This window comes from Coregonus lavaretus, assembly GCF_964263955.1.
Source record: "Coregonus lavaretus genome assembly, chromosome: 32".
Classification (NCBI taxonomy): domain Eukaryota; kingdom Metazoa; phylum Chordata; class Actinopteri; order Salmoniformes; family Salmonidae; genus Coregonus; species Coregonus lavaretus.
The window spans coordinates 12,999,686-13,022,807 of NC_140019.1; the positions used below are offsets into that span (position 1 = coordinate 12,999,686).

Genomic DNA, 23,122 nt, shown 5'->3' on the forward strand with positions numbered 1-23,122 from the left:
ACACAGCGGCCCAATTCCAAATCAAATCTTAGCCCCTTCCACATGGCACTTCATCTGAAATGATCAGATAAGCAATATGCTAATAACTTCACTTTTCCCTCTGCTGGGTGGAAAGTTCACCATATTGCTTATATAAACATTTCAGGGGTACACAAATGCCTAGGATAGTAGGATATAGTCTGATGTGGGGTTGGGCTACCATCACACCAGGATCATGTGACACTCCAGACAGAGCACAGTCTATTTGCCTTAAACCCAAACAGAGCCCGTCACGGACGAATAAGTGTGTTTTCATGCTGCTGCCTGAAACATTATTGAATGGAGTTGGCCCTGGCTCCCGCTTTCCCGCTCTTCTTTTCTCTTTTTATGCTTGTGGCCAGATGTGAAAGGACTGGCTCAGTGTGTTCACTCAGCGTTTTCACAATCGGAGGACAAGATTGCATCAGTGGGTGGATGTGGATGTCATACAAAGGTGAGATTCTGTTTCGGGGTCTGGGTTCTGTGGCATTTTGCATTGTATTGGTGGATTTAGAGAGGCTTTATGAGTAAGGAAAGGGAAGACAGTGGGAATTCACAGCGCTAGAGTGGCCTAGCACCTGAGAGACTAGTTAGAAAAGGCTGGGGTCAAATAGGGTTTTGGCGGCATGGAGGGAGGATGGATGGAAGGTGGAAGAGAGGTGGAAGGGAAGCTCGGAGGGGGTGGAGATCTGAGAGACGAGGAAAGACGAAGAAAATAGTTCATTTAGCACTCCTGGGCTGAGCGGAAAGGAGCGATCCACTTTGATGTGCTTGCCACAGCAAATCTCCAGAAAGAGACAGACAGGATGCGAGCGATTTCCTGGAAAAGAGGAAAGATGCTCTGGGTTTTTTATGTAGCATACCACTTCCATAACCATCAAGTTATTACACCCACACTCGCAGGGAGGCATGATGCGAATAGTTTAGATTAATTCAGAGAATGTTCTGACCTTATTGCCAAGAACAAGATTTGTTTGAATCCCATCCCGGTATTCGTTAGACTTTATCTCCTCCAGGCGCCAGTGTTCACATTTGACATCGTTGAGCGCTGCTGCGCCTGTCTGTTTGTTTTGATGCCGTTGCTAGGGAACTGTCCCCAAGGACACGGCGCTGCAGATTGTGAGTCGGCAAGGTGGGGCGCCGTTCATAATGGAAATGCTAATAACCATATTGGGAAGAGAGAGCGCCTCATTTCCATACCCCCCCTCCCTTAACCACCCCCGCTGAATGAGGCCTGCCACTGTTTAGTGTTTAGCTGGCATACAGTAGATAGTCATTATCATTGACATCTGTTCTACCTTTGCCAAGCGCTGACATGCACCGGCATCCTTTCTTAACATGTCAGGATCCAGGAACTAAGAAGTGCTCGAGTGAAGAAAAACACCCAACGCGAAGAATGTTAACTCTTTGGAAACTCTTTAATGTTAAACACACATCTCATTACACATTGATGATCCCCCTGAACATAGAGTACTTGAGGCTCTGAATATATGCAGCATCTCTCTCTCTGAAATAATGCATCTATTGAACTATAACTGGGGGAAGAGATTAGGCCTAGAAACCAAAAGGTACTACCCATAACTCCTGTAGACCTATATAAATGTGTTGTGTGTTTCAGACAATAGTGAGGTAGGAGAGGCTAGGTGGAATTAATGATTATACCACTGTAGCCGGCAGTTTGTCAGACAGACAGAAGCATATATATTCCTATGGTCTGTTTGTAATGCAGCAGAACTGTAGCTTTTCACTGTACCCCTCTTACTCAAACTCCCAGAAGCCAATACTGTCTTTGTAGTGGCCCTCTGTTGTAGCCCTTTGAAGACCAACCCATCAAAAGGCTTTTCTCTGAGGGAGTGTTAACACTAAATTAGATTGCCCACACCACGTCTCTCTGTAGTCATGTGATTATCCCTTTCTGAGGCATCTAATGTTCTAAGATAGAACTACTGTGGAGCTCTACCAGAAGGGCGACCGCATGCGGGAAACCAGTCCCACCATCTTCGGTGGGATTGAAGAGAAGCGCTCATCTCCAGAGACAGAGCGAGGCAGAGACAGTTTCGAGAACATGGCCAACGAGGGGTGCCCCCTGCTATATATAGTGGGGTCAACCCGTTAACGAGCACGCTCATTGTTCCCAACATGTAAGCGGCGAGACCTTCCATGTTTGAGTTCCGTGCACTCTGGCATCGTTACGAGACACAGTGAGGGTTGTTAGCGTTCTGTAACACGGCAGGGCCATGAATCATCTGAACTCTTATGGGAATCAGAGCTATGACAACATACACTAGCCTATGCTAACACACAGGTAGATGCCCCCGCCACCGCAAAACACAGACTCATCATTTCTATTTGAATGTCGATCTGAAGTCTATTTTTGTTTATGACTTTGTTTATGTGTCATTTATTTAATTGTTTATTTGTTTATGTACTGTACTAACATTCCTCCCTATTGCTGTCCTCCCGGCCGGTTTTTAATCTGTATAAAACCTTTGTGAAAGAAATGCTTTTAAATAACGAGTGGGTTACTGGCTGCTTTCTACTCTTTGTGTACAAAGGATAAATAAAATTTGTATTTGTTATACACAACGTCGGCTTGTGTTGTGTGTATGCCTCAAGCGATGATCCTGAATTGAATTATGAGAATCATCACATGATACTTAATGCTCATATCAATGCCAGTGTATCCTGTATCCTTTATTTCTTTTTCTTGTGTTTACGCTTGGACTTGGACTTGAAAGACTGATTGATATTTCCAGTCGAGACCCCAGATTTGGTGTGGATCGCCCCCTCCGATGGACACGGCTGTTCGTCAGAACGCTTTCCCTCTGTTTTACTCCCTTCATCATTTTTGCTTTCCTCTGCCTCTCCTTTGTTAGGTCTATCCATCTGTGTGTCTAACCTGACTATCTCCTCAGCTACCTCCGAAAGTACCTCAGTGGCCTGTAGGTTAGGGAGGTCTGCAGTGGCTAATGGACTCCTATTGGTTGATTGGGATTGAATGGCTCTGCTTCTTGTACTCTCATTGGTGCCTTTGTTCCCTGTGCTTCCCTTGGTTACTTCCTGGGCGGCAGTTGAGTGACATTTGCCCCTTTCCACAGCCGTATCCTTCCCTGATCTCTCTGTAGCTACATTATCTCTTCCTGCATTGGTCTGTGCCATATCGGTCTCTTTATCTCCTGCTCTGTTAACTACCCCCGCCTGTCCATCTCTCTCTACCTCTACACTCTCTCTTCTATTCCCACTAGCCTTCTCCACTCCCCTACTACCTCCCTCTTTCTCAGCAATGGCTGCTTTCTTCGCACTCCCCTCCTCTCCTTTTCCCTCTGGCTTCTTCTCCTCTCTCACTCCATCACTACCTCCCTCTTTTACAGTCTCCCCTTCTTTCTGAACGCTCCCCTCCTCTCCTTTTTTCTCCTCTTGAAACTTCACTGTTTTCTTTACTTTCCTGGCCTTGGTCTTGGTGCCATTGAGGCCCCACTTTTCCTCTGTAGCTTCCCAGTAGTTCTTCTTGTCGCTGATGTGTTTGTTCCGGAGGTTCTCGCCTAGCCTCTTCATCTCCTGATTGACGATGGGCTTGAACCTGGGCTCCAGACGCTCCACCTTCTGGAAGTCATTCCTGGCCTCCTCCTCGTTGCAGAGAGCCGAGTGCGCCCTGGCCCGCTGGTACACCGCCTTGAAGTTATCTACACAGAGAGGGAGGTATAGGAGGGAGAGAAAGTGGGTACAGTAGAGGAAGATATTTGTAGCGGGAAAGAGATGGAAGAGAGAGACATTACAAAGAAGTAAGGACGGACATTGAGAGAGGAGAAGAAGCAGGGAGAAGGAAGAGAGAAATGAGTTAAGAGAGAATTAGAGATAGAGGGAGATTAGAAGAGACAGGGAGAGGGAGACAGAGACAGTAAAATATGTGCAGTTAGACAGTGAGCGAGAGAAGAGGAGACAGACCAAGAAAGTGGGTAAGCGAGAAATGGAGAGAACAAAAAAAATACAAAGGAAGTGAGAGAAAAGAGAGAGAATTTGACGACTCATTGTTAAGTAAAAGACTACGATCAGTAAACCCATGCATATCACATCTACTCCGCTGTCGTGACGTGACTTTACTTTAATGTATGACTGTTATTTATCGAATCACCTAACTATGTTTAATTGTCACTCGATTAAATGAATCATGTAACAATTAACTCATTAGGAATTTGGGGCAGCACGGAAGAAGTTGTTTAACGAGTTACCATCTTCCGAATTAAACTCTTAGAAGATATATTAAATATATCGATAAGTCAGTTATTAAATAATTACCTCTCATCAGTCTCATTCTGAACGTCGCATAATCCTTGAACCTGCAAGAACCCTAACCTTATTGATAAATCAGCAATACACAAATTTACATTTACATAATTTAGCAGACGCTCTTATCCAGAGAGACTTACAAATTGTTGCATTCACCTTGTGATCGCCAGTGGGACAACCATTTTAAAAAAATGTTATGGGGGGTGGGGGAAGAAGGATTACTTTTATACTATTCCAGGTATTCCTTAAAGAGGTAGGGTTTCAAGTGTCTCCGGAAGGTGGTCAGTGACTCCGCTGTCCTGGCGTTGTGGGGGAGCTTGTTCCACCATTGGAGTGCCAGAGCAGCGAATAGCTTTGACTGGGCTGAGCGGGAACTGTGCTTCCGTAGAGGTAGGGGAGCTAGCAGGCCAGAGGTGGATGAACGTAGTGCCCTTGTTTGGGTGTAGGGTCTGATCAGAGCCTGATGGTAAGGAGGTGCAATTCCCCTCACAGCTCCGTAGGCAAGCACCATGGTCTTGTAGTAGATGCGAGCCTCAACTGGAAGCCAGTGGAGTGTGCGGAGGAGCGGGGTGACATGAGAGAACTTGGGAAGGTTGAACACCAGACGGGCTGCAGCGTTCTGGATAAATTGTAGGGGTTTAATGGCACAGGCAGGGAGCCCAGCCAACAGCGAGTTGCAGTAATCCAGACGGGAGATGACAAGTCCTGGATTAGGACCTGTGCCGCTTTTTGTGTAAGGTAGGGTCGTACTCTGTGAATGTTGTAGAGCATGAACCTGCAGGATCGGGTCACCGCTTTGTTGTTAGCGGAGAACGACAGGGTGTTGTCCAGGGTCACGCCAAGGTTCTTTGCACTCTGGGAGGAGGACACAATGGAGTTGTCAACCGTGATGGCGAGATCATGGAACGGGCAGTCCTTCCTGATATGTCTGCCAGACATGCGATTCACCACCTGGTTATCAGAAGGGGGAAAGGAGAAAATGAATTGTGTGTCGTCTCTGTAGCAATGATAGGAGGGACCATGTGAGGATATGACAGAGCCAAGTGACTTGGTGTATAGAGAGAATAGGAGAGGGCCTAGAACTGAGCCCTGGGGGACACCAGTGGTGAGAGCACGTGGTGCGGAGACAGATTCTCGCCATGCCACCTGGTAGGAGCGACCTGTCAGGTAGGACGCAATCCAAGAGTGAGCAGCGCCGAAGATGCCCAACTCGGAGAGGGTGGAGAGGAGGATCTGATGGTTCACAGTATCAAAGGCAGCGGCAGGGGTGGTGTGTTCAATAGGGCGATATGGGCGACGCACTGCCAAACGGGAAAAGGAAGGGATTTTTTTTCTAATCAATTATATCACGGCAACAGTAGTTATCAGTGTTGTAATCTAGACGTCTGATCTGCCACAGTGCCACTAAATGTCCAATCAGGCTAAAGTCGTGCTTCAAATGGCCCCCCCCCCTTTTGGGGCGATTTCAGTCAGGTTGAAAATCGCCCAGAAGTCTGTCATAGACTCCCATGTAAAATCTATTTTTTTCAAATATCAGAGCTTTCAATACAATCTCTATGGGTTTCTGAGGGCTTGCACTTACGCGCTTTCGTCATACGTAACATATAACCATGAACGTAACTAAGAAAAGAGCGGGTAGCAGCGTCAATCAATTCACTACTTCTATCAAAATGGCTAGGCTTCAGTGCAACTCGATTGTGTCTTTGAAAGAAGTTCCTTTTTGTCGGCGAACAAATGAAGATAAATTGGCAACGAAACAATTAGGACCTCCCAGACCAAATTTAATAATTCAACAGGTTTCTACTAAAGGGGGGAAGTCCTACACCCGAGGATTTTCCAAAAATTGGTACGAACGAAAAACCTGGCTAGCAGGCTGCGATGTAGCTAATGCAGTCTTCTGCTACCCCCTGCTTACTCTTTCACCCTGAAGGCGGCACGGCAGACAGCACCGCTTGGACAGCGACTGGTGTGTAACGGACATGCACCATCTTTCAGGAAAGATTAAGAAACATGAGCTGTCAAAGACCCACATGGATAGCTGTTTGAGATTGTCTGCTTTGGGGAGAGTGAACATTCCCACTCAACTGGATGAGGGATACAGGCTAGCTGTCCGCCGCCACAACGATGAGGTTAGTGTTGATAATCACAAGTTTACTGGAGAACTGAAACTGACAAGGCTGACAAGATAGGACCCTTTTGTCCATTGTTATTGGATAGGAACAGAACTTATAACCAGCTCCTGACCTAAATAGATCTTAGCACAACATTTTACTCAACATATCATATTCCATATTCACTATAACAAATATATTTCCTACGACATTAGCAAGAACCGCCACATCCTCAGCCGGCTAATCCAGTGTGTGAAGTTTTGCGGAGTGTTTGAGTTAGCTTTGCGAGGCAAAGATGAAACTGAGGGCTCCACCAACCCTGGTAAGCCAACACTTTTGAGATCAGTCAATAAATGCTTCTGGTATTGACTTATATGCTGCCCCTGTCTTCATGTTGTTGCTGGACATATCTTTTTTAAAATGTGTGTAGGTCACCTAAATCATCAGAAAAATTGCCCCCCCTGAGAATTTTTTCAGGAGCCGCCACTGGGCAGCGGATATGTCTAGAAGGATAAGAGCAGAGGAGAGAGAGTTAGCTTTAGCAGTGCGGAGAGCCTCCATGACACAGAGAAGAGCAGTCTCAGTTGAATGACCAGTCTTGAAACCTGACTGGTTTGGATCAAGAAGGTCATTCTGAGAGAGATAGCAGGAGAGTTGGCTAGAGACGGCACGCTCAAGAGTTTTGGAGAGAAAAGAAAGAAGGGATACTGGTCTGTAGTTGTTGACATCGGAGGGATCGAGTGTAGGTTTTTTGAGGAGGGGTGCAACTCTCGCTCTCTTGAAGACAGAAGGGACATGGCCAGCGGTCAAGGATGAGTTGATGAGCAAGGTGAGGTAAGGGAGAAGGTCTCCGGAAATGGTCTGGAGAAGAGAGGAGGGGATAGGGTCAAGCGGGAAGGTTGTTGGGCAGCCGGCCGTCACAAGTCGCAACATTTCATCTGGAGAGAGAGGGGAGAAAGAAGTCAAAGCATAGGGTAGGGCAGTGTGAGCAGGACCAGCAGTGTCATTTGACTTAATAAATTAGGATCGGATGTCGTCAACCTTCTTTTCAAAATGGTTGACGAAGTCATCCACAGAGAGGGAGGAGGAGGAGGATTCAGCAGGGAGGAGAAGGTGGCAAAGAGCTTCCTAGGGTTAGAGGCAGAGGCTTGAAATGTAGAGTGGTAGAAAGTGGCTTTAGCAGCGGAAACAGAGGAAGAGAATGTAGAGAGGAGGGAGTGAAAAGATGACAGGTCCGCAGGGAGTCTAGTTTTCCTCCATTTCCGCTCGGCTGCCCGGAGCCCTCTTCTGTGAGCTCGCAATGAGTCGTCAAGCCACGGAGCAGGAGGGGAGGACTGAGCCGGCCGGGAGGATAGGGGACATAGAGAGTCTAAAATGCAGAAAGGGAGGAGAGGAAGGTTGAGGAGGCAGAATCAGGAGATCGGAGGGAGAAGGATTTAGCAGAGGGAAGAGATGATAGGATGGAAAAGGAGAGAGTAGCGGGAGAGAGAGAGCGAAGGTTGCGACGGCACATTACCATCTGAGTAGGGGCAGAGTGAGTAGTGTTGGAGGAGAGCGAGAGAGAAAAGGATACAAAGTAGTGGTCGGAGACTTGGAGGGGAGTTGCAGTGAGATTAGTAGAAGAACAGCATCTAGTAAAGATGAGGTCAAGCGTATTGCCTGCCTTGTGAGTAGGGGGGGACAGTGAGAGGGTGAGGTCAAAAGAGGAAAGGAGTGGAAAGAAGGAGGCAGAGAGAAATGAGTCAAAGGCAGACGTAGGGAGGTTAAAGTCACCCAGAACTGTGAGGGGTGAGCCATCCTCAGGAAAGGAACTTATCAAGGCGTCAAGCTCATTGATGAACTGTGAGGGCGATAAATGACAAGGATGTTAAGCTTGAATGGGCTAGTTTTTTTATTTTATTTTTATTTCACCTTTATTTAACCAGGTAAGCCAGTTGAGAACAGGTTCTCATTTACAACTGCGACCTGGCCAAGATAAAGCAAAGTAGTGCAATAAAAACAACAGAGTTACATATGGGGTAAAAAAAAACAAAGTCAGAAATACAACAGAAAATATATATACAGTGTGTGCAAATGTAGCAAGTTATGGAGGTAAGGCAATAAATAGGCTATAGTGCAGAATAATTACAATAGTATTAACACTGGAATGCTAGATGTGCAAGAGATTATGTGCAAATAGAGATACTGGGGTGCAAAAGAGCAAAATAAATAACAATATAGGGATGAGGTAGTTGGGTGGGCTAATTTCGGATGGGCTGTGTACAGGTGCAGTGATCGGTAAGGTGCTCTGACAACTGATGCTTAAAGTTATTGAGGGAGATAAGAGTCTCCAGCTTCAGAGATTTTTGCAATTCGTTCCAGTCATTGGCAGCAGAGAACTGGAAGGAATGGCGGCCAAAGGAGGTGTTGGCTTTGGGAATGACCAGTGAGATATACCTGCTGGAGCGCAGACTACGGGTGGGTGCTGCTATGGTGACCAATGAGCTAAGATAAGGCGGGGATTTACCTAGCAGTGATTTATAGATGGCCTGGAGCCAGTGGGTTTGACGACGAACATGTAGTGAGGACCAGCCAACAAGAGCGTACAGGTCACAGTGGTGGGTAGTGTATGGGGCTTTGGAGACAAAACGGATGGCACTGTGATAGACTACATCCAATTTGCTGAGTAGAGTGTTGGAGGCTATTTTGTAAATTACATCGCCGAAGTCAAGGATCGGTAGGATAGTCAGTTTTACGAGGGCATGTTTGGCAGCATGAGTGAAGGAGGCTTTATTGCGAAATAGGAAGCCGATTCTAGATTTAACTTTGGATTGGAGATTCTTTATGTGAGTCTGGAAGTTGAGTTTACAGTCTAACCAGACACCTAGGTATTTGTAGTTGTCCACATACTCTAGGTCAGACCCGTCGAGAGTGGTGATTCTAGTCGGGTGGGCGGGTGCCAGCAGCGTTCGATTGAAAAGCATGCATTTAGTTTTACTAGTGTTTAAGAGCAGTTGGAGGCTACTGAAGGATTGTTGTATGGCATTGAAGCTCGTTTGGAGGTTTGTTAACACAGTGTCCAATGAAGGGCCAGATGTATACAAAATGGTGTCGTCTGCATAGAGGTGGATCTGAGAGTCACCAGCAGCAAGAGCGACATCATTGATATACACGGAGAAAAGTGTCGGCCCAAGAATTGAACCCTGTGGCACCCCCATAGAGACTGCCATAGGTCCAGACAACAGGCCCTCCGATTTGACACACTGAACTCTATCTGAGAAGTAGTTGGTGAACCAGGAGAGGCAGTCATTTGAGAAACCAAGGCTATTTAGTCTGCCAATAAGAATGCGGTGGTTGACAGAGTCGAAAGCCTTGGCCAGGTCGATGAAGACGGCTGCACAGTACTGTCTATTATCAATCGCGGTTATAATATCGTTTAGGACCTTGAGCGTGGCTGAAGTGCACCCGTGACCAGCTCGGAAACCGGATTGCATAGCGGAGAAGGTACGGTGGTATTCGAAATGGTCGATGATCTGTTTGTTAACTTGGCTTTCGAATACTTTCGAAAGGCAGGGCAGGATGGATATAGGTCTGTAGCAGTTTGGATCTAGAGTGTCACCCCCTTTGAAGAGGGGGATGACCGCGGCAGCTTTCCAATCTCTGGGGATCTCAGACGTTATGAAAGAGAGGTTAAACAGACTAGTAATAGGGGTAGCGACAATTTCAGCGGCTAGTTTTAGAAAGAAAGGGTCCAGATTGTCTAGCCCAGCTGATTTGTAGGGGTCCAGATTTTGCAGCGCTTTCAAAACATCAGCTGTCTGAATTTGTGTGAAGGAGAAGCGGGGGGGGCATGGGCAAGTTGCAGCAGAGGGTGCAGAGTTGGTGGCCGGGTTAGTGGTAGCCAGATGGAAAGCATGGCCAGCTGTAGCAAAATGCTTGTTGAAATTCTCGATTATTGTAGATTTATCGGTGGTGATAGTGTTTCCTAGCCTCAGTGCAGTGGGCAGCTGGGAGGAAGTGCTCTTATTCTCCATGGACTTTACAGTGTCCCAAAACTTTTTGGAGTTAGTGCTACAGGATGCAAATTTCTGTTTGAAAAAGTTAGCCTTTGCTTTCCTGACTGCTTGTGTATATTGGTTCCTAACTTCCCTGAAAAGTTGCATATCGCGGGGGCTATTTGATGTGACAGCATGGAATTCAAATGAGGAGATAGACAGATGGGTCAGGGGAAAAAGAGAGAATGTCCACTTGGGAGAGATGAGGATTTCTGTGCCACCGCCGCGCTGACCAGATGCCCTCGGGGTATGTGAGAACACATGGTCAGACGAGGAAAGAGCAGTAGGAGTAGCAGTGTTTTCTGTGGTAATCCATGTTTCCGTCAGCGCCAAGAAGTCGAGGGACTGGAGGGTAACATAGGCTGAGATTAACTCTGCCTTGTTGGCCACAGAACGGCAGTTCCAGAGGCTGCCGGAGACCTGGAACTCCACGTGGGTCGTGCGCGCAGGGACCACCAGATTAGAGTGGCAGCAGCCACGCGGTGGGAAGCATTTGTATGGCCTGTGCAGAGAGGAGAGAACAGGGATAGACAGACACATAGTTGACAGGCTACAGAAAAAGGCTACAATAATGCAAAGGAGATCGGAATGAAATGAACTAAACATCTGGGAAAGCGAGAGAGTGGGGCCTCCCTCACTTACGTTTCACTGAAACACTTAAATATAACTCTCCCAACTTCCACTTTAGAAATTATAATTGTTGTAAACTACAGCGGTTCAATGTTTTCTAGGAATAGACTCTAACTTAGTTTATTCAGCTAGCTAACTTGGTACAGTATTCTTCCGTGAAAACCGCCCAGGGCACCGAATCCTATGAAGCCATAGCCAACTAGCATGCCAGCCTCCAATAACACGGTTTAGCACCAATACTCGGTTACAACAAACCAACAGTGTGTTAACACGCCAAACAGATCAGTCGTGTCCGTGTCTAACGTTGTGTAAAGTTTTGGGTTAGTTTTGACAGTTTGAGTGAGTATGTCGTCAACTTATTCATCCAGTTAGTTAGCTAGAATAGTTAGCATACTAGCTAGCCATTGCTCTCTGCCAATGAACCAACCCCTCCTCCCATGGCACGAAACACACAGAGAGAGCCAAGCTAACCTTAACTAGTCACCCATGTCCCAAATTCCCTAGGAACGACTCTGGTTACCAGTATGTAAAAACTAAATTAAAATAAATGTCGGTTATAACTTACCCTTAGTAGCTACTGTTAGCCAGTTAAGTGCAAAGCTAGCCACTGAATCGATTCAGCCAGTTCGCGTCTGTCCCAACGGAGAGAAAGCGTCTCCAAACATTACAGCAAGATCGTTCCAGCTATTGTTTAGTTAGCTATCCAGGTAGCAACAAGCTAGCTACATTTCGAGTACAGTAGCTACTAACTACCTAACGTTAACGCTTCAGATAATGAGGTTAGAAAAACAGCTGAATGGTAGGTAGCTAGCTGGCATAATTACAGGTACTCTTAAGCGTGAAATAACATTGGAAACAACTATCCACAGTTGCTAATAGTTACCAGTAGCTACCCGCTAGCTAGCTAGCTTTATTGATCCAGGTAGTGGGTTAGCTAGCCTCGTGCTTCACCGGGCTCAGCCGAATACAATACTTACCTACAAGAATTACCTACAATAACTACCTAGATAAACTACCTACAATACCTAACTACAATACCTACCTACAATCTAAATACATGGCTTAATTATTTATTTACTAACTAACTAAATAAATAAATAATAACACAATACAATACAAACACACACATAGGTTATTGATTACTAACGTAATACAATGAAAACAGGTCCCTAGTGGACTGGACTAACATTAGCATAAATGCTTGGGTAGAAGGAGAGTCAGAGTGGAAGGGAGAGACAGAGATTCAAACTATTGTGGTTACTTTGGAGACTATGCTCACAGTAATCATAATACTTATGCACCCTAATAACGCTCATTCGGATTAGAAATGTAACATGTATTTATGTGTTGCTGTCCTCGATAGTTGAGTTGATGATGTAGGACTCTGGTTTGCCCACCAGAGATCTCAATGTCCTTGGTAGAGTTTCTGGTTGTAGTGGTGGTTAGAATGGATACTTCAGATGTACCAGCGGTTGTCGGAGAGGGATTGTCCTTTCCAACTCGTGTCTTTAGTGAAAGTTCTCTAGATGACTATACATGCCAGCTGCAGACTGAGATGATAAGGTCTAGTGCATTGTCTTCTTCTTCACCTCGTGTAGAGGTTGAGAGTTTCAGAGTTTCTCCATTTCAAACGTGTGGACTAACGTCTCACATTTTCTGGTCTTTCTAGTCTAACCATTTTGTAACGTGTAGCTTCAGCTTCACGCTTCTTGGTCTTGTAGAGTGTCAAACATTTTAAGCCGTGGGGCTTACTGGTCTGGTAGAAATTCAACCATTTGCAATGTTTAGCTCACGCTTCACGTCTGCTGGTCTGAGGTGAATTTCGTCACAAGGCTTTTTATGCACTTGGGGTAAAAGGGGCGTTCCATCATGTTTACATGATCTCTGATGTCACTCGGGGCGTGGCTAGTCACTGTGCATAGTTTATATGAAAAGCTATTATCTCATTAGAAGACTAAAATCACATTCCTATCTTCACCAAAATACGCTAATATTTAATCAAATATTTTATACAACATTTAGATGTAAACTTGACAGATAGAATATGTACACTTTCCGAGTTACAGTTATTACTTGATACCATCCTTAATGACATCACAAAATAATAAACAATATGACATGATTATTCTTTAGATCCCCACTGACCATTTCCCACATTCTTTTAAGTAGGAATATTGTTTCATTATCCATTTTTGGATGTTGGAGTCTTGGCAGGAAGACTTCCTTTGTCTCACAGGGACATTCTTTCTTCCCATACTAGAGACCAAAAGGAGTCCTCTTCTGCAAACTATTTATGACCGGCTGTTAAGTCATAAAACTGGCCCCCAGGAAAGGGGGAGTTCAAACCTTGGCTAGCAGGAATGTTTGATCCTCAACCCATGAGGGCAAGTCATGAAAACAGAAAACAATTAATTTCACTCCTGACTGTTGTGTTAAGAGTACAGTACCAAGGAAGAAACACAATAATGCAAGTGGGTTTGGCAACTTCCAGAAAAAAGGGAGAGAGAAAGATTGAAAAATCAAGTCGGGGAGCAACACAATGGCAAGGTCTGCTCAAGTCCAAGCATTTTTACTACAGATGTAGAGCGTTAAAGTCCAAACAGAGCCCAGCTAGCACATAACGTTCTGAGAACCATATATTTCTTAGAGTTCTCCAACTGAGAGCGTGGTTATCCTATGGTTATTTTGCATACAACCTTCCCACAACTTTCTGGGAATGGTGCAGGATAGTTATTTTCTTGGTATTTCATTACTTTAACAGAACATTTCCTAAAAGTTAAAACTTGGTTACGTTTAATTTCAATTTTGATAATGTTCTAGAAACGTTCTCCAACTGGTTTGACATTGTGAATGTTCTCAAATAGTTCAGAGAACGTTAAGAAACAACGTTCTTCTGTGGGAATTTCAGTACTTCAGCATAACGTTTCCTCATGGTTCTATTTATAGTCATGTTCTCAAATTGTTCCAGAATGTTAAGAAACAACGTTCTTCTGTGAGAATTTCAGCATAACATTTCCTACAGGTTTCCTCATGGTTCTATTTAAAGTATTGTTTTCATTGTTCCGAGAACGTTAAGAAAACGTTCCATAAAAACCAAAATAAAATTGTTGTAACGTTCAGAGAATATTCTAAGAATGTTATTTAAAAACATATACATTCCATTCTCAGCATCAACAAAACTCTCTCCATCCTCTATCTTGTTAAGTATGTTCAGGTGTGCCCACTAATTGGCCACACCTGATCTTAATGAGTGCTTGATTCCTTTAAAATGGGGTTTTAATAGACTAAAATGAACAGTTTTGTATGCATAAAAAAAAAACATGGCATGCTTATTGAAACATTCAGTGAAAGTTAAGGAAGTTATTCAAAAACCTCCAAATAACCTATCATTTCTGTTCTCAGAGCGTTAATAAAACCTCCCTGGAAAACTTTCAAGGAACCAGAGAAAACATTCTCAGAACCTCCCTGCAAACTAAAAGTAAACGTTCCCAGAACAGGCGAAATGGTCACTTCTGTTCTCAGAACGTTTAGAAAACGGTCAGTTTTACAGGTCAGGAAACGTATGGCTTCGTTCCCACAACCAATGTGAAACCAAAAACATATGTTCCCACAACTTCCAATGAATCAGATGTGCTAGCTGGGGTAAGTGTATCTTTTTTATTTGAAAGATTCTTTCTCACTGATATGAAAGATAAGTTCCATATGTTTCGAAAATCGTATCGCAAGCAATGATTATTGACGTTTCTAAACTTAAAACAGAGCGTCTGGATTGCATTACATGGTCCCACCTGTAAGCGGTGCTCTGAGAACCCTTGGGATAAGGCAGAATGCCTTGTTAATGCCTTGGGTTCTCGAGGGCAATGGCAGCTGCTTCTCAGCCATGAGAATAAGAGAAGTAGGGAAGAGAGAGAAAGAGGGAGATAGAGAGTGGGATAAAAATGTATAAAAGGGGTGAGGGGGAAGTGAATGAGAGAAAAAAAGACAACAAGGAGACAGAGGTACGGGGGAAGAGAGAGGGAGACCGAGACAGAGGTAGGGAGAGGTAAGAAACAAAGAGACAGAGACAAAGGAAGAGAAAGGCAGACCGAGAGAAAGAAAGGTAGTGTGTGTGTGAGAAAGTACCTCTGTGTTTCTTGAGCAGCTTGGTGTTGAGCGCCACCACTTCCTGGTAGTCCCTGAGCTCGAGCAGACACTGGCTGAGGTTGAGCGTGATCGGCACACGCACCTTCTCCAGAGAGTCCCAGTCCTCCCTCCTCTCTTTATAGCACACCATCTGCACAGGGAGATGGAGGGAGAAGGAGAGAGAAAGAGAGGGGGGATAGCAAGAGGGAGTGGAGAAAGGGACAGTAAGGGAGATAGAGAGAGAGAAGGGGAAAGAGGAAGTGAGAGATAGGGGAAGGGAGGGGGAGACAGAGAGAGGGAGAAAGAGACGAAGGGGGAGAGATAGAGGGCGGTAGAGGGAGGGGAGAGAGAGGAATAGGAAGAGACAAAGAGAGATACACAGAGGAAAGTGAGATGGAGGGGAACGACAGAGTTAGAGAAAGAGATGCTTGGGTGAGCGCTGTCACTCAAAAAATCTCCAAGGGTCTCTCTGTTATTTTTAGCTCTCCTCTTCCTGTTCCTGTTCTGTTCTGCCAGTGTACCTTCAATCCTATAGCCTTGCTCTTCTCACTTCAGTGGAGTGGCAGCAATGTAAAATGAATTGAGCCTGTGAGATGCCAAGAACCAATGGCTCTTATGTAACATGTATCATTGAGGAGTCTTCTTGAGGCGCTTGCACACTGTTCAAACAATGACCAACATTCCAAAGTTGGCAGTTGTATGTTCAAAAGATTATCCAAAACACAAACATTACCCAACAAATGTCCTATTGCCTTAATGCATTGTCGTCATCATTCTTAACTATTTCATAACAACATTTTATTTTATTTTTCAGCCTGTCATTCTAATAACTAATTATTTTATCTCTGTATTATAAGTTCTCTGATGTTCAACAGCAGTGACTGCTAGATGAATTGGTTGTTTCACACTGAATGAAGACCTAACACCGAATGAACACACCAATGACCGTAAGGCGCTACAGAGGGTAGTGCGTACAGCCCAGTACATCACTTGGGCCAAGCTTCCTGCCATCCAGGACCTATATTTAGGCGGTGTCAGAGGAAGGCCCAAAAAATTGTCAGACTCCAGTCACCCAAGTCATAGACTGTTCTCTCTGCTACCGCACGGCAAGCGGTACTGGAGCACCAAGTCTAGGTCCAAAAGGCTTCTTAACAGCTTCTACCCCCAAGCCATAAGACTGCTGAACAATTAATCAAATGGCCACCCGGACTATTTACATTAACCCCCCCTCCTTGTTTTTACACTGCTGCTACTCGCTGTTTATTATCTATGCATAGTCACTTTACCCCTACCTACATGTACATATTACCTCAACTAACCTGTACCCCCGCACATTGACTTGGTACCTGTACCCCCTGTATATAGCCACGTTATTGTTATTTTATTGTGTTACTTTTTAGTTTATTTTTTACTTTAGTTTATTTAGTAAATATTTTCTTAACTATATTTCTTGAACTGCATTGTTGGTTAAGGGCTTGTAAGTAAGCATTTAACGGTAAGGTCTACACCTGTTGTATTCGGCGCATGTGACAAATAAAACTTGATTTGATTTGAATGAATGAACATTCCACTATTGAAAGAACACATCACTGAATGAACACACCATTGAATGAACTGACCACTGAACAAAATAACACACCATTGAATGAAGCTGCAAATTAATGGACACAAACCTTGTTCTGAATGAAGTCCACATACTCCAGAGCCTCCTTGAACTTTCTTGTGGCCTCGCTGTATTTCTGCTCTGTAAGCAGGAAGTTACCCTCCTTTTCCAGGAACATGATGTGTCGTAACTTCTGCTGCCAATCCATCCCCTCTATCACGGACAGAGCACTCTGATTAGTCTCTGGCTGGGTTTCCGGGGTGCTCTCTGTCCTCCTACTGGCTGTTTCATCCTTCATTGTAGCCTGATTGGCGGTTCTATCCTTCACTTTAGCCTTATCCTTCACTGTAGCAGTAATGGTTGTTCCATCCTTCTCTATAGCCTTTTTCCATCCTGTCTCATCCTGCTTGTCATGTTTCACTTCCTCTTTGGAAGAGGCCGAGTTATCTTTGCTTTCCTCCTCATCTTTCACCTTGGTCTCTGTGCTCTCACCATCCTCTTTCTCTTCCTTCTTCCCTTTCTTTCCCTCTTCCCCCTCATCATCTTCCTCCTCCTCATCTTCCTCTTTCTTCCCCTGTTTCTCCTCTTGCTCCAGGCAGTTCCAGTATTTCTCCTTCTCCTCCCAGTATTTCTCCTTCAGTCTATCAGCGAGGAACTTCAGCTCTTTGTGCACCAGAGGGGCCAGAGTGATGTCCAGATTGGCCACCATGTTGAAGTCTCTCTTGGCCTCCTTCTCGTTCCACACTGCAGCATGGGCCTTGGCCCTCTTGTAGTAGGCCTTTACACAGTCTGTAGGAGAGCGGGAGGGAGGGAGATGGAAAGGGTGGCGAGACAGAGAGAGAGAGAGAGATATTCATCAATATTCACTACTATCTTCGAAAGTAAGGCTTCATTAGAATGGATGCGCTAGTGTAGTGTCACTAACCAATATGCAGTAGCTAAGATAGCCATTTTTACTCATCTAGGGCTGTGCATGCTTGAATATGACATCGCCAATTACTGTATTTCTTATCAGCGGAGAACACGTCAGAGAGAGAAAAGATACCCACTTAGGGTGTGAGTGAGAGAGAGAGACAGAGGGAGTCTAAGAGAAAGAATAATAGATACATAAAAAAGAGAGGTCCCCTGTCTCAGGCCCCCTGTCTCAGAACACACACACCACCTAATCCTGTCTCTCTGAGGAGTGGAGAGGAGTGGGCTGGAGGGCCTGGTTTAGATCCCCATTGATGGCTTTCCTCTCCTCTCCTCTCTATTTCATCCCCACTCCCCTCTAAATCTTTCATTCTGCCAACATTTAAATAGATTTTTTCATAGCCTCTAGCAATAACAGAGCCAGTGCGCCACGGAGAGCCTTCACCGACTCAGAGTGCCCCTCAGAAAGAAGATGTCTCCCAGATGGAGGGATGGAGGGGACGCTCATGAAAGGTTGAATGGCAGATTGGAAGTGATAAAGACGACAAGGTAACAATGACATGACTCCCCTGTAGCTCAGTTGGTAGAGCATGGCGCTTGCAACGCCAGGGTTGTGGGTTCGTTTCCCACGGGGGGCCAGTATGAAAATGTATGCACTCACTAACTGTAAGTCGCTCTGGATAAGAGCGTCTGCTAAATGACTAAAATGTAAATGTAAAATGAAAGAGGCTGGGGAGAGAGTGAGAGATGGGGAAGGACAGAAAGGAGAGGAGATGAGAGGAAGGCACTTGGCAGTCTCTCTCTCTCTCTCGCTCTCTCATATATAAGGCAGAGTCACACGTGTGTGTCTGTGTATCTGTATGTGTTACCTTTGTGTTTGTGTATCAGGTCACTGGTATGCTCCAGAACCTCATAGTACTCCTCCAGCTCCAACATGCACTGGCAGTAGTTCAACACTAGGGGGGTGATGAGCCTGTCCACGGCTATGTAGTCCTCATCACCTGGCATCTCCTACAGGTTGGGAAAGGGTTAAATTAGTGTCTGTAACCTGTTTCTTTATCATGTTGATATTATCCCTCCCTCCCTCCTCATGTTGTATGTCATGGATGCTCTGCCTCCTTTTCCGCTCCATCTCTTTTTATTTCCTTCCCATCATATCCTCCTTCGCTCCCTACATTTATCTTTTCCAATCCAATCCCTCCCCTCCCTCCATACCCCTTTCTTTCACTCTTCATGTCATAACCTCTCCTGTTATTTTCTATCCCTCCCTCCCCTCCCTCCTCTCACCTTGGACAGTACGATCCGGAGTAGCACCACAGCTTCCTGGTACTTCTTAGCAGCCTCTCTGAAGCATCCCTGTCTGACCAGCGCATTGCCCTGCAGGTGGAGCGAGGGCACTTCCTTCATCTTCTCATCCTTGTCCATTATCCACGACTCCCGCTTGTACGAGAAGGGGTCTCCCACCTGGGGAGATCAGGGGCGACAGGCAGAACAATTGGAAAAAGTAATTCAGGGTCTGGTTCATTCAGGCACATGGTAACAAAATCTTTTGCAATGGAAATTGGACAAGACCTGTTAGTCCCTCCCCGTTGTCTTCTGTTTGGTACCTACTGAACACAACCCGGCTCCACTTGGCTGAGGATTGAATGTGTTGCCTTTAACTCCGCTAGCCCCCCTGGTGGTTAGTGGCTGGTTACATAAGCCGTTTTGTTTGTGAACTGAGTGGTTGAGGTAGGATGAGCTGTTGTTTGTTGGAGACAGAGAGAGAAGGCTGTGTTTGGAGTCGGCTTGTAATGTAACGGGTGGAAATTATTGTCTGGAGGTTTGTTTGTGGGCGCCGAGATGTGTTTCTTTGGACAGATGTGTGTGAGTGGCAGAGGTGTGTTGCTGTTCACATTGAGAGATGTTTTCATAAACTGAGGGGTGTGTACTTCTAATGGAGTAGGTGTATAACCACTGGCGCTTGGTATTCCATCTGTGCTAACTTAATGTGTGTTGTGTGTAACGCATTTAACCCCTCTCCTCTTCCTGCAACTCCTCCCCAGGTCTTTAATGTAAATGTCACTGTCAATTCACCAAGTAAATGAAGGGTTAATAACAAAAGTAATGATGATAATGTAATAGCTTGTTACCTGAATGAGCTCCATGATGAAGATCAGTGCCTGAGGTGTCCTCATCAGTTCATCCAGCTCAGGCCAGCCAGTAGTGTTGTAGTGGAACATGTTCCCCATTCCACACGTGTGCCTCTGGCCCTCCAGGGGGTCCTTGCCCTGGGCAATCAGCCTCATCCCTTTGGACACGATGGGGTACAAGCCTGTGTGCTGAGATGAGAAAAGACACCACTGTAACTCAAATAGTGTCAGAAACACAAACCAACGTGGTCTCAGAGCATTTCGTATTATTCTGTACGTAAATCCGAGACACTCCATTTAGTATGATATGTTACGTTTCGTATGGTATGTGTTAATTTGTGGATGTCCATCATCCATTTCGTATGGCATGTTACGAATTGCAATTAGGACAATATGTTACGAATTGCAATTTGTTTTGGCTAACGTTAGCTAGGTCGCTAACCCTGTTCCTGGAGAGTTACCCTCCTGTAGGTTTTCGCTCCAACCCCAGTTGTAACTAACCTGATTCAGTTTATCAACCAGCTAATTATTAGAATCAGGTGTGCTAGATTAGGGTTGGAGCGAAACCTACAGGAGGGCAGCTCTCCAGAAACAGTGTTGGAGAGCCCTGTTCTAGGGGTTAAGGTTACGGTTAGGAGTTAGGTTAAAGGGTTAAGGTTAGGGGAAGGGTTAGCTAAAAGGGTTAAGGTTAGTGTTAGGAGAAGGGTTAGCTAAAAGGGTTAAGGTTAGGGGAAGGGTTAGCGAACATGCAAAGTAGCTAAAAAGTAGTAAGTAGTTGCAAAGTTGCTAATTAGCTAAAATGCTAAAGTTGTCCGTGATGAGATTCATACACTCAACCTTTGGGTTGCTAGACGTTCGTGTTAAACGCCCACCCCGACCAACCACCCTTCTTCGTTTTTGCTTTAAGTAACCTTCTATCTTATATAACCATACCAAACGTAACATACAGTATCATACTAATTTGAGTGTCCCGGATTTACATTTACTATGTTATGTCTAGTCTATGAGACTAGGCTGCACACACACACACACACACACACACACACACACACAAACAACAACTCTGTTGTGACACAGAGTCAATTTGAGAAACAAACACGCACAACATCAATGTGACTAAAATAGACTCTGGAGGTACTTTTTCACCTCCGCCCTGCTGGTTGCTGAACCAGCGGCCCTAAACTAACGAATCACAACCCCCATTTGACTTGCAAATGTTTCCTACTCTTTGCTTTTCCCAGAAGGAGAGAGAAATAGAGAAATTGTTGCGGCCAAAAAGATGTATCTGTTTTAGTTTTTAATAGTGTATGTAGGAGGCCACAGAGGTTGGTTCATCTGCATAAGTATGAGGAGAGCAAAGCTTCCTCCGCCATCCCAGTGAACACTAATTACCAGACAATTTGGGGTCCCTGGATCTCCTGACTGTGGCCTCTGTTTCGCATAGGGAGGTGAAGGCGTCTGTGTGTGTTTATTTGTGTGTATTTAAATGGTCCCTGGACTCACAACGGCATCGCACCAGAACTCGGCCACCTCTCCTATCCTCATGGAGGTCAGCAGCGTCTCCCACACCTCCATCTTGAACATCTTCCCCACAAAGATCTCCATTGGCACCTTGGCTTTGGCTTTACGACTGTCATCAATCACTGTGCGCTCAAAGTTGTCCAACAGCGTCTGGAAGTGGAACACCAGCTTGGATGGAGAGGAGGAGAGAGGGGAGGGATAACTGTGGTCATATGTTCCAGAGCTTTCCATCGTCAACACACACACATATGTACGCACTTGCACCTACACATACATAGTGTCATTTGGACTGTGTTTGTGTGTGTCTGGATTCTGGCTGACCCTCTGCTCAACTCTGTGTGTTTTGAATGCTATGGCCCCAACCTTCCTTTGCTCTCTTTAACGGGAGTCATTTGTTTGAACTGTGTGACAGCGAGTAGGAGGCTCCCGACAGAATGGGAACAACACAGAACACAGCTGGCGAACGGGACAGATATTCAGGTTTTCATTGTCCAGGAAAATGTTAGTCATCATTGGACTCCAGGCCTGGGGCCATATGGCTGGACATGATGAGATGGTGTGTGTGTGTGTGTGTGTGTGTGTGTGTGTGTGTAGTTAGGGGACGTCATCAGCCATAGATCAGTACCACAAAGCCTGTGCACGAACACACTGATCCGTGACTGTTTAAACCCCACAGATGCCAATACGCCTTGTAGCAATTGTGTTGACCAAATGTTCACATTGTGTGTTACACCCAGATACAGAATATTTTACCCCCTCGCATGAATTATTCTAATCGAGGTGGGCAGCGAAATACAACTCTCTAAAAATATACATAATTCTGTGAAGTATTCATTACTACACAATGCTAATTATACATTACATAATTTCCTCCACACATTAAACCCTAGGCATATCTAGAGTTCAGCAGTTTCTGAAATGGCAACCTTTTCCCTATATAGGACACTACTTTTGACCACAGCCCTACGCAGGCCCTGGTCAAAAGTATTGCCCTATAGAAGGAATAGGATGCCATCACAGACGCACACTGTCATGTCTGAGGGTGTTATGTCTTACCTTGGTCCCCGGTGGAAAGTGGGGCATTGGGCCATTCCCTCCAGACAGAATCTTCTTCTTGACCCCTGGGTAGTTCAGCAGGTACATCTCCTCCATTTTGGGGACCAAACTTCCTTTTCTCTAAACTGTGGGTAGGTAAAGGTGTGTTTTAAACCCTGGGGCAACACTGCAGGCTTTGGGGAAGAAGCAGCAGTGTGGTTCTTTCTCCTCTCTCCTGCTCTCCCTAATTAGCCTAGGGAGGAGGGAGTGTGTTGGCGTTCTGAGGCAGCCCGGTGCAGTCCTCCTGCTCTCTGACAGATGGCTGGATTACCAGGGTTTGAAGATGGCCACTTTAATCTGGGCATGCTAATCCATCCCCTGCCCCCCAAATCCTCAGAATAATCCCCTGTAAATTGAAGAGGCGGGTGACCAGGGGAACATGTGAGGGCGAGGCAGAGCGGGATCACTGTGGAAGAAAATCTTTCTAGAAGGTAGGAGGGTAATCCTAGAGAATGTGGGAGACCATTGTCTAGTCAACAGGGGTTGATGACAAACTACTCTGCCTCTGTAATTGGTATAGTCAGACTCAGTGGTTTCCATTGCTAGGTCAAATAATAATAATATAATATGCCATTTAGCAGACGCTTTTATCCAAAGCGACTTACAGTCATGCGTGCATACATTTTTGTGTATGGGTGGTCCCGGGGATCGAACCCA

The 23,122-nt window shown here is 45.3% G+C and overlaps 1 protein-coding gene across 1 annotated transcript; it reads right to left on the bottom strand.

Moving 5' to 3' along the window:
* Positions 1-608: 608 nt before the first annotated feature.
* On the bottom strand, positions 609-22,522 carry LOC311107707 (aryl-hydrocarbon-interacting protein-like 1; the record flags this gene model as incomplete). Its single annotated transcript, XM_084150226.1, has 10 exons — positions 609-707; positions 3,460-3,701; positions 15,203-15,353; positions 16,876-17,257; positions 17,396-17,594; positions 18,587-18,728; positions 19,005-19,181; positions 19,850-20,038; positions 21,353-21,538; positions 22,427-22,522. 10 exons carry the CDS (start codon positions 22,520-22,522, stop codon positions 609-611), a joined length of 1,863 nt encoding a protein of 620 aa, XP_084006352.1.
* Between the last annotated feature and the right edge of the window lie 600 nt (positions 22,523-23,122).